General features: G+C 34.6%; 1 protein-coding gene across 4 annotated transcripts in view; it reads right to left on the bottom strand.

Annotated features, from left to right (window-relative positions):
• Positions 1 to 252: 252 nt before the first annotated feature.
• The window catches only part of HOMER2 (homer scaffold protein 2), a 153,417-nt gene continuing 141,083 nt past the window's right edge, over positions 253 to 12,586 (bottom strand). For all 4 annotated transcript variants that reach the window (XM_051981195.1, XM_051981196.1, XM_051981198.1 and 1 more), the window contains exons 8-9: positions 7,169 to 7,249; positions 253 to 5,611 (exon numbers count right to left, since the gene is read on the bottom strand). In XM_051981195.1, coding sequence (XP_051837155.1) covers positions 5,423 to 5,611; positions 7,169 to 7,249 — 270 coding nt within the window. In that variant the 3' untranslated portion in view covers positions 253 to 5,422. The remainder of the gene's footprint in view (positions 5,612 to 7,168; positions 7,250 to 12,586) is intronic.

Genomic DNA, 12,586 nt, shown 5'->3' with positions numbered 1-12,586 from the left:
GACTTACCTTATGCTTTGGAAAAACTGATGGTTGAGAAAATATGCTGGTCTGATAAAGCTTCATCCAATGTTTTTTAATCCAATGCTTTTAAAGTTAAAGCAGCCCTCCCTGAACTATAGTAGGAAAACTCAAGGAAAGCATCTTTCATCCTTGGAGATGACCTTGGATAGGTGACCCAAGATCCAAAATCCATGCAGATGTGAGTTATGCCTTACTTATGGGGAAAAAAAAAAAAAACACAGACACAGGCATTTTACTTAAACTATATATTTTTACATAAAACAACTCTATATGATACAAGAAAATCAGATAAAAACCACAAAGGTATATAAGTTCTTAAAGGAAATGTGTTCATTTTTGTTTTTAAATTACACCCATGTATATAAAAAAACAGCCTTTACTGCTACCAGTAAACCAATTGACCCCATCTGCATTTACTGTTAAATGCTTGCATTTGATGTGAGAAATGTCTATTGGTTAATGGCACACAGTGACAACATAAAAGACTTCTTAACAACAATCCAACCGAATACTTCGGCATGTTTCTTCATATATTAAATATACCAAAAGAGGACAAAATGACAATTGAGGTGTGGCCATGTTTCCCCATTATTAAATATCAACAACATTTCAATTATTTGACAAATTTTTACTTATAATAGCAAAAAAGCAGGTTTGAAAACCTTCTTTATTAGCAAAATCTTCTGACAAATCTAAAAACCCTGTCATTGGTCACAAGGAGTCAATTATTCTTGATGAATGTTTAAAAAGTTAAATTTTGTAGAATTATATCTAAACAGAAGGGGAGAAGCCCACACACAACTGATAAAACTCTTCCTTCCATAAATATCTTGTAGAGTATATTATGCAGTATTACCCTATTAGGGACAGGACAATTTCATTGGTACAGGTTTAGGACATTTTCTCTACCAATGCAGACTATTACCTTCTTGGCAACTTATATAGTCTTAGAGGATTGCCTTGGCAAGACCTGAATCCTGTTCTCTCTGTCAACTGTCCCTTTAGGAGAGGTGGGGGAAGGAATAGAGGGAGAAATGAAAACTTCTTTATTATAAATACAGAATAACTTGTCCCACCTTAACAACCCACTCCCACCCTGCCTTTCCCATAAGTTATTCAATACTCTCATCCCCAGAATGTTAGCTCAAAATTCTTTTCAAATAGCCATTCTCATAGCTGGCCTATGGCTAAAAATTATTGCTGACCAGTCGTTAAACTGAAAAATCAAAAACATCTTCTGAGATGCTCATGTTACAGATGCCATCATAAGAGGTATTTAAAGGACATATATACAATACACATACCCACAGGTAGACAAACAGTATAAATAAAGTTTCTTTTGGTAACCACAAGAAAAAGGGCTCTGAAATCACATGTGTAACTCAAAAATACACAGGCACCTTGATGAGTATTCTCCATTTAAACCATCTGCACTTTCAAAAACAAATTCAGCCAAGAGTTAGATAACTAAAAATAAACAACCAGCAACATCTAGTTGTAGAGGCAAGTACTTGAAAGCTAACAGCATCCATGTTGCTCCCTTAGCAAAAGAGAAATAAAAAATCATGAGTTAAATCCTTAATTTCCTATTGGAGGGGTCTGCCTGTCAAATGGTTCAGACCTGTCACTTATGGGTCCAGCTGTATGCACTTATGGACTGGTAGCCAAAGATGCTGCAGCATAAAAAGGAGGCCTCTGAAACTGGATGGCTCAGCATGGTTTGGGGAAGCACAGTTGCTGTGTCTTTCTCCGCAGGTCCCTGGTTATTGTTCCCCAAAGGCCCACCTTTGATACGAGAGGAGATCTTAACTGCCTTTCATTAGGATTTACTGATGTGCTATGACGTAACCATTACATTTACTTTAAGAATTGACAATTCATTTTAAGGTAATACCAGAATGGCTTGAAAAATTATAAGACACTGACTGAAATCCACACAGAGGAAGAATTAGGAAATTTTTGAGAAAGAATCCTATTCATGTTTCTAAGGTTAAAACTAAACTTTATTCTAAATAAACTGATTTGATGATGACAACTGTTTAAGGGGTAAACTCTCCTTTCAGATTTTGCTCAGGCTGAAGAGAGGAGGCAAAGGCATCCAAAGGGATGCTATACATAAATATAAACACTATGTATTTCATGGTATGGACTTAGCCAGTGCGTTCCTGTGGTGATCCTATGATCAAATGCAGTTGTTTTAAAAATCAAATATATTGTCATTAGTGTAAATAGAATGAAAGGGCTACCTGTTCTTCCTTACTATGGACAGCAGCCAAAGCAATAGTTATGTGCTCAAACAATACTGCTTTGATAGACCAAATCAAGTTATAGAAAAAAAAAAAAGTCACCTTTGAGCCTGATAGATTTTTTCCAGAAAGGCAAGACCTTGACATAGAAAATCGAACTGATTATTTAAAGATTATTCTTCTGGCCCTGGCTTTGCCATTAAGAGAAGTCACATATTTTTGAACATCAATTTCCTTCTCTGTAAAATGGGAATAAAGATCCATGCTCTTTCTGCTTCACAAAAAAATTATTGCAAGGATCAAATGAGATTGAAGATGTGAAAGAGCTTTGTAGACTTAAAATACCACACAAGCATAAAGTTCTATTGTCACTATAGTTTCCTCATACCTTTAGAAGCCAGATCACACTATCTCATGTTCATCCGCTTTATTTTTGTGCACTTGACTACTGAAGGTAACTTTTCTTTAATTCTGAGGAGGCTCGTGATTCCACATAATTTTATTCTTTTTAGGCATGGCACCATATTTTACAGATAAAGAAGAGATTAAAAGCCATGGCTGACAACATTGTTTCCATGCTGAATTTTAAAAAAAATCTTATTTCTAAGTCTTGCAGGCAGTCTAATATTGTTTGGATCCCAATATGTCTAGGAGGATTTTGTCCTTACTACACTTCAGGCAAAGCTTTTTTTTTTATTCCAAAAAAATGTAGGTTTTGATTCAAACCATACTTGTGAGAAATAAGAGCCATAAGCCTACTCTGAGAAAAAGGACATCATCAAACCAGTGTATGTTACATCACTATTTCATGAGGCAATATCAGAATAAACCAAGACGGTTATTTTTATAATCTTTACCCTATCATACTCACCTCAATATACTCAAGGACAGGGCTCTCACACTTAGTGTCTATCAGACACTAGCAATTACTTATTCAATACAATTCAATTTCATCTATTTTTTTCCTTTTTTTGAGATTTTTTTTCCTTAAAGCCAAAAAAAAAAAAAAAGAGGCATTTCTCAAAGAAAAAGAATTGGTTAATCAATAAGTACTCTTATGAAGCCTTTGTCCTCCCTCAGATTGCACTAAACTAGCTTTTTACTACAAAAGTTATTCTCATGCCTCATTCCCATAACATCTCATTCTTAATCAATGTTCCTTAAATGGCTTTAGTGTAGGACCACAATATGTTCCATCCAACATCTTCCTTTGTTTTGTTCCACACTGGTTATTTATTGCCTTCATTGTACCCTTTAAGGGTGTCTGAGTTGGGACAGAAAGCATATTTCAAAGTAATTTATAAGGTATTTCAAAGTAATTTATAATTTCCTGGAAATCTGAACCAACTACTCTATTTATTGGCTCTGAGATCTGAACAATTTTAATGATGTTCTCTAGGAAGGGCTTCCCTTTCTCTCCCATCTAAGCTGAAGGGCATTGAATCTCCACATAAAGTAAAATAGAAGGGTTATGGGATAACTAATTTTTAATTCCCACCCTCATTCCATATATATAGGCTAATTCAAATAAATGTTTAAGTAGGTAGAATTTCAGGCTATGTGAGAGAGATATTTTGGAGACAAGTAAACTTCCTCTAATGAAAGAACCTAAAGCCATCTGGGGGAAGGATGGTAAGAATGTATATGTCAGTAGGAGACATAGTATTTGGTCACTCAGTCAAGGGTAGAATAGAAGGGAAAAAGGAATTCTGAGTGACTTCCATCTGTAACCCAAAGATCTGAGAGGCAGCCCTAATGGGCTAGAAGAAACTCCTGCTATATTTCTCCCTTTTTCCCCCTCTCCAATTGATTCTAGTCTGAAACAGGAGGTCACTCTGGTGTGAACCTTGACTCTAAATAAAAAGGCAAAAATTCTCACATTAGGTACTGTTTACTACCCTGATTTCAGTCAAGACACGCAAAGACCCCTAGCTCCCATGCTTATAACTAAGGGTACCTGGCATCCTGTGGCTCCCAGAATATCTGTGCTGTAGGTGTCCTTCACTGGAGAGAAGGGAGGTGTATGTAGTCATCTGGAAAGCCTAGGACCCACAGAAATCCTAATCTATTTACTTCTCTCTCATTTTCCCTTGATTAACCCCAGAAATGGTTCAGTTTGGCTATGGAAAAAGGAATATTAATAAATGGATTGCAGACTGGAGGGTATGTACATGTGCATGTGTGTTTGAGAGATGCCATACAGCTGAATGATAATTAAATTATTAGATGTAACCGTGTATATTACACACACCATCCAACTGAATGGTAAGCAATTATACAGATTATATAATGAACATATAAATTAAATATGTGCCAGATGAAATTTGTTGTAAATTTTATTTGATTACAATACCACTCTTAATGTAGGCTGAGCCTTCATGATCTATTGCTTATATATCATGGCTGTCCACTTATAAGTTAAAAATAATTAAAAGGAAAATTGTTTTGTAGTCCTGCAGACCACATGATATGACATGTGCAAATGGTGCTTTGATTTAGAGGAGATATCTATATTTCTTAAAAAAATCTGATTCCTTTCTTCTCATAAAGTCTCTATTAATTCATTTTTAAAAGCATCACAATGTGTACTATGAAAGATTCACTACATTCATACACAATGAGTTTTAGATGGCTTATCCCAAAGCAAATGTATATCTGTCAGGAATCATAGAGGTGGAAAGGACCTCAGAGTCAAACATCCCAAAAGTGTCAGAGCAGAAATCACCCATTACATTTCTGATAAGTGAGATTATGAAATCCAACTAACTCCAATCTCACTTACCAAAAAAGAATGAAATTGCAGATTGCTTAGACTATTGATAGCTGGATTAGAAAATACTTTTGTGTTTTTATGATTGCAAATAGCCTTAAGAAATATAGATTTCCCTGTACTAACTCCATAGTACCTAATATAAACCTAGTTCTTGATTCCTGAGGCAAGATCTTCCACCTGTCCAGAAGTCCAGAGAAACAAGTGAAGTTTCTATTCCGGACAGAAGTTGGTGAGCAGCACAATTGGTTGGAAACACAACAAACTTTGAGCCTCTATTTACAAAAAAACGCAGACAAGATATTTCCTGTTCCTATTTTGTAATACACACATTTAGGGGTTAACAAACATCAAACTTCTGGAGCCTACATCACAATTTGCACCCTAATTTTCCGTTCCCAGTTTGGAAAGCCCTCGCCGAAAGTCATGCAAGTCATCAATCTTCCCATCAAGGACTTCCAAAAAGTTCTTGAGTTCCATTTTTAGGTGGCGCTGTCTGTGTTTACTCTCCTCGATGTCTGTCCTTAAAGACCTCACTTTATCTTCGAGATTTTGATTTTCTCTCTCAGAAGCCTGGAATGAAAGGAAAAAAAAGAAGAGTCAGGAAGATTAGTGATCATGGGCACCATCAATGACAAAGTGTCTAACAACATTCCAATTTTAATTATTTGTAGCTGTGGAAACTGGGGAAAGAAAGCATGGATGAATGTAATCCATTCCCTTAACCACCATCCTACTTCAGATGTTCACCTCTCACTTGGATTACTATAATGGTTTCCTAATTAGTCTCCTGGCTTTGAGTTTTTCCCCTCTTAAATCCATCCTCCACAAAGTTGCCAAAGTGATTTTTCTTATATTATATATTATATATATTATATTATATATTGTTGTTCACAAAGTTCACAAAATATATTATATATTAAATCCAGTTTTGACCAAGTCACATCTTCCCCCATCCCCACCCTGGGGGGGGGGGGGGGGGTCAATAAATTCTAGTGGCCCCATTATCACATCCAAGGTGAAATGTAAATAACTCTGATTGATAAGAAATGGTTTGTACAATAGGGTCCCATTCTACCTTTACAGCTATATTACATATTATTCCCATTCATACACTCTCTGGTCCAACCAAAATTGTCTTTTTGTGGTTCCTAAAACAGGATACTCAGTGCCTGCCAAGTCTTAACTCTGGCTGTTCCCCATACTTGGATTGCATTCCCTCTCTACCTTTGCTTCTTGGAATCACTATTTTCCTTCAATGCTCAGCTCAACTACCTTTCCTTCTGCTACCACTGCTAATCACCCTTCCTCCTTAAAGTTACCTTCATTTGCTTTATAATTGCTTTGTATATGAATATATATGTATACCTTGTATCTTCCACTGGAATGGAGTTTCTTAAGGGCCAGAACTGCTTTGCTTTTGTCTTTAAATCCATAGTGATTACTCTAATTCCCAATACATAGTAATTGCTTACTAAATGCTTGTAGGTTGACTAAATGATTATATCTCGCTCCTGGAAGTAAATTTGGTCAATAAATAGTATTGAGAAAATCCTCTGTCATCTGTAAAGATTGCTTGGTCACACTGATTATATTTTGGGGATTTTTCTTACTTGGGTTCAAACTGTGCCCTTTCAATATCAAATTAGAAATTTTGTAATATTTTTTCCTGTGGATTTGCAAATTGTAGCTATGTGGGGAATATGCCCAGAAACCATTAACCAGCAGCAGAGGAATTTAATTCAAAAGGAAGTTTGTTGCTCAGAGAGGTTCCCAGTGTAACCTGAATTAAAACTGCTATATCTGCAACAGTCACCCTCAATGTCACTGCTGAAATTTATTTTAGACCTGTACAAAGCTGATGGAATGGGTCTTGGACTCTGCCCTCAAATTAAAGAGAAGCCTTCTTAAAACAAGATTACAACAACAATAACAACCACGGAAAGACAAATCCCATTGCATTTAAATTCTGGGGGCAAAGCACCAGGTATGCAATCACTTTTCACTTCTTCCGAATCAAAAAATTCTAACCTTCAGCATCTAGGAAGCTAAATGAAGTGAAGCTAGAAGATACTAATAAAACAAGAGCCTTCCCCAAAGTCCTCTGTTAGATGTGTTTCTGACCAGTACCTCTAATTTCTCTGTGACAAAATCACATTCCGACATGAGTTGAGGTATTATTTCACCTTGTTTTCGGAGATCTTTCAACTCCTGTTGGAAAAAAAAGGAAGAGGAGAAAAAAAGAAGGAAACATGAAAACCATAATCCAGAAAAGTTAGTTTTGACAAAGACTGCTTTTCACATCTATTGACAAAATCAGAGTAACTATAAAATGTTAACATAGCAAACCAATAATGAAAATAAGGGTAGGATGTGTATTTTTATATAGGGTATTAATAAGGTTAGATTGTATATTATATATGAGTAGGTTGTATTCTATTACATTAAACTTTTTAGAAGCTTCTTAGATAAGGTAAAGGGACTATGGGTGTGGAACACATATAATCTAGGAGTTTTTAGAAGTGCTAATTAATTTTATTAAAATGTTTCATTTTCCTTTTATTCTTTTTTTTAAGGATAACTCTATGGGAAAGGAAGGAAGTAAAAGAAGTAAATAGATACATTGAAAAATGTAACATAAAAAGATTTTAAATAATAATTTGTCTATAATATCACATTAATAAATTAAATAGTCTTTAAAATAATAATTCCAAATAAATCAACTTATTTTTAAAAAGAAATAAATGGCTATCATCATGAGTTGTTTGGCTGCCAAACTAATGCAATTAGAATTAAGCTATCTTTTTAACACAAAGAGGAGTAAAATTCTAACTTTATAAAGTCAGAATTATTTTCTAACTTTTTGGTCAGTCATTTTCAATTGTGTTGAATTATTCATGACCCCATTTGCTGTTTTCTTGGCAAAGATAGTGGTTTGCCATTTCCTTTTCCAGCTCATTTTACAGATGAGGAAATTGAGGCAAACAGAATTACATGTCTTACCTAGGGCCACACAGCTAGTGTCTGAGGTAGATTTGAATTTAGGAAGATGAGTTTTCCTAACTCCAAGCCTGGGACACTATCAACCATGTCACAAAGCTACCCCAATTTCTAACTACCAGCCAACATTAAATTAATCCCATTTTACATTAATTCTATTCTTAAATGGAAATAACAAGAATCCTGGTAGTAATCTCATCAGAAGGGATTTTTCAAAGTTAGATCTAGCAATTTTTCATCTTTTACTCTTGTAATAGGAATGGATGCTAATTGTTTTATTTTAAGGAAAGTATTTTCTGAAACAAAAACTCAAATGTTAAAATTAATTATCTGAAATAGAAAGAAACTGAGGTACAAAGTTACTGAGCAGCTATGACTTAATTTTCAAAGCTAGCATTTGCATATCAAACTAGGTCATCTGACTCAGATGCTAGAGACAAGGAATGATTTACAGAGGCTGATTTTTATAACTGAAGAGAGGAATAAAACATTACAGTAAAACCTATTTTAAACATAATTCAGTTGAACGAGGCACACTATCTGATTAATTCACTTTACCTAGGTTTTCTTTGTACTGTTGGCAACATCTAATTGTCAAAGTGAGACAGCAGCTCTTGCTCTATAGATGATGCCTTTTGTAACTACAAAGTTCACTATAAAAAAGTACTTGTGATTTGTAGTTAGAAGTCACCCTTCCTCTAACCCTCTCGGCCCCATCTTTCAACTTCAAGATTCCAAAACTCAACTTAATGTCAAGTTCAAGAAAAAAAAGGGGAGATTTATCCACTAACACTGGAACAATGAACCTAACCTTTCTCCATTTACCATTAGGGGGAACTTAACCTTTAAAAAGAGCCTTATAATCTTTTGATTATTTTATTCCTACCAAGATATATGTCTTAATTGAAATTATCTCCTCCCAAATGATAAAGTCTAATTCAATTTATTCACTAAATCTATAGGTAACCTAGACGTAAAAGACTATGTTAGCTTGACTTAGTTGTTTGTTAGAGTTAGCTTTTTCTAAAGAAGGGAATTTAAATCCCATAATCAAATTAAATATAATCTATTGATTTCCTTTTCAAAACTTCCCATGAGTGCTAGAAAAGTTGATAGCATGATGTAAAGAATTCTTTTTTTGTACCAGCATGTAGAGTTCATTTTACAATTAAAGGTAAGGTTTAAAATGCAAATTTCCTCAGAAAGGGAAAATTTAGAGATTTAAAATCACAGTAAGGAAAAATGCAAATTTCCTCAGAAAGGGAAAATTTAGAGATTTAAAATCACAGTAAGGAATAACTGATATCAAACCTTTTCCTCAGAGTGGATCAAGAAGAGGAAAGCTTCTTTTTCCCCCCTTTGATTTGATTTTTCTCATGCAGCATAATTGTGGGAATAAGTATAGGAGAATTGTACATGTTTAACATATATCAGATTATTTGCCATCCAGGAAAGGGGATGGGGTGAAAGGAGGGAGAAAACAATTGGAACAAAAGGTTTTACAAAGGTGAATGTTTAAAAACTATGCATATCTTTGAAAATAAAAAGCTTTAAAAAAAAAAAAAAAGAAGAAGAAGAAGAGGAAAGGGCATGTCTAGTTTACAGGAATCAGGAGAAAAATTCTATATAAATGTGGTCTTTTATTATTGTTGTTGTTTAAAGTACAGAGAGATCATGTCCAGCAATTTGGCAAATACTCAGTGCTGGAGAGGGTATGAAAAGACAAGCATACCAATATACATTTATACATTTAAAAAAAAATAATAAAGCACTATATTCACCCAACTGCTCTGGAAAGCTACTTGGAATTGTACTAAGGAAGTCATTAAAATGCCCATACTTTTTGATCTACATATCCTATTGCTAGGTATATATTCTAAGGAAGTCAAAGACAGAAAGAAATATTCCTCACACCAAAATATTCATAGCAGTACTTTCTGTGATAGCAAACAACAGAAATAAAGTAGAAACCCATTCGCTGGGGAACTACTAAATAAATTATGGTGTATGACTATAATAGAGTGTTATGGTACCATAGGAAATGTGGAATATAAAGAATTTAGAGAATCACAAAGAAGACTTATATTAACTGATGAAGAAAAAAGTAAATCTACAAAAACAACATATATAATTATAACAATCTAAATGGAAAGAATCGAATCCAAAAAAGAAGAAATTAAATGGTATGTAATTAAAATGAGCAAATTTGAACCTGAAAAAAAATATGAAAAAAAATCATCTTCCTTTCTTAGGAGAGGTGTAAGGGACTGTGTACTTGAAAAATTACATATATTATTGGCTTCAGATGATGTCTTGGTTAGTTTTATTAAACTGCTTTTTCCCTTTTGGTTCCTTCCTTCCTTCATTCATTTATTACAATAGATGACACTTTGGGTAGCAGAAAGGGGAATAACAAATACAGAAATGGAGGTGAGCTAAAAATAAAATCTATCACAGAAATTTTTAAAAAATTGTAGAGGAAAAGGAGAACTACATCAGGCAAGTCCTAAGGTTATAGAATAGACCAAAAGCAAATTCTAAAAATTTCCTTCTTTGAGGTCATTTAACATTAAAGAAACACAAAATAAATAACATCCAGAAACTCAGTGAATTTGGTAATACTGATTTCCTTGTCTCTCTGGCCTTTCAAAAAATTTCTGGGGTTGATGGAAGAGAAGAGAGAACTTCTTTTCTAAAGTTGTTCTGGAGAGGTCTGAAATTTGACCTTATAATCACTGACAAAAATCTGGTGAATTTATGCTGGTTTGTCAAGTTAATAAATCGCCATTTTCACATTACTAAGCTGCAATATTTTCCATTTGTTTGTTGGTTCTATTCATCTCCTTGCAACAAAGCTTGTTCTTTGTGAGAGTGCCTTCTCAGGCACTCACAAATTCCTATGATGTTCAACCAAAGGGCTGTTAACTTAAATTTTCTCTTCTTCTTCCTTCCTCCACCAAATTATAAAAGGGACAGGCAATTCCAGAAGTCAATAAAATATACTCACTAGTGTAGCACAACTCTCACTTATCCTTACATGACAATGGAACAAGGATATATTCAGATCATTACCCTAATATGTGGGAGAGGTTTTGAAGACACTTTAGGTTGTTCCAGAATTACTGTTATTACTGAGTCTCAGAAGCCATCATTCACAGTGCCATTGGGATAGCAGGGACAATGTATGGGACAGCTTTTGAAGACACTTTAGGTTGTTCCAGAATTACTGTTATTATCGAGTCCCAGAGGCTATCTTTCACAGTGCCATTAGGATAGCCGGAACTACACCAAGAAAAATATAGAAAGCTGTCTTTAATGCTTAGTGCTTTCAGCTTTCTGTGTTCTCCATCTCCTAAGACTCGCATGCAATCTGCTTTTGGGGCCAATACAGGCACCCCAGGTGGATTTGCATTTTTAATAGGGATTAATCTATACCAAAGAACTAAAATTTCCAGCAGAATTTCAGAGAATGAGGTTCTCTGAAAGGAAAATGAGATTTTCCTTCAGAAAAAAAGGAGATATGCTTGCCCTTCACTAAATGACCAAATCTACCACCTCTTTAGAAGAAGGTTTTGAGTTTTGGAAAGGTATATGCAAATGGATCATGGTCATGCAAGTTCTTTTTAGAGCTGGAAAAGTATGTTCAAGGTCTGAGCATCCTCAATTTTTTAACCAATAGCAACTCTTAGGATTATAGATCCATTATTGGAAGGGACTTTAAAGGTCATCTAATTTAATTCCTCCATTTCACAGAGGTCCCCAAGACTTGTGCAAGGTCACACAGCTAGAAGTTAGTAGAGCTTGGATTTAAATCCAGTTCCCATGATCTCAAGTTTAGCTTCCTTTCCACTGTATTAACCCATATTGCTGGAAGTAGTGTTCACACTCACAAAATCACATATTCTTATGGTACTAGAATAGGAGTCATTCTTAAAATTAAATCACATTACAGTTATAAGACTGGCCATAGATCTAAAAGTAATTGCCAAAAGAACCTCTAAAGAGAACAAGTGACCACTGAAAGAAAGCTCATCTATCCTACATATAAAAAAGAGTTTTTATTATTTATTGTTTGTCTTTAATTTTGAAAATGATACGATATCAGGGAGGTACTGCCATGACATGCAAGGGATACCCTTTTTCAAGTATTTCAAGTTTCTCTTAGAATCTGCTATTTAAACATTAAAATATTTAAACTATTGGGTAGTACCATAGAGCACAGAGTGTCAGGTCTAAAGATCCAGCTCAGATAGTTATTAGCTGGATAGTTATTATCCATGGAAAGTCACTTAATCTGATTTCCCTCAGTTTCTTCATCTGTAAAGTGAGCCTCAGAAGGAAATGGCAATCCACTCCAATTTCTTTGCCACAAAAATCCCAAATGGGGTCATGAAAAGTTGGATGCAACTGAAATGACTGAACAATAACCAATAGCAAAATTCTGGTTTCTTTGGTCCAATGTATAGATATAGGGTTAGGGAACAGTGATTGGATTTGTGGCTTCATTGATATGAAAAATTCCTGAATAAACTTTCTCTGCTAATATGC

Source organism: Antechinus flavipes, chromosome 2, assembly GCF_016432865.1.
Source record: "Antechinus flavipes isolate AdamAnt ecotype Samford, QLD, Australia chromosome 2, AdamAnt_v2, whole genome shotgun sequence".
NCBI lineage: Eukaryota > Metazoa > Chordata > Mammalia > Dasyuromorphia > Dasyuridae > Antechinus > Antechinus flavipes.
This window is presented reverse-complemented; position numbering and strand designations above follow the sequence as displayed.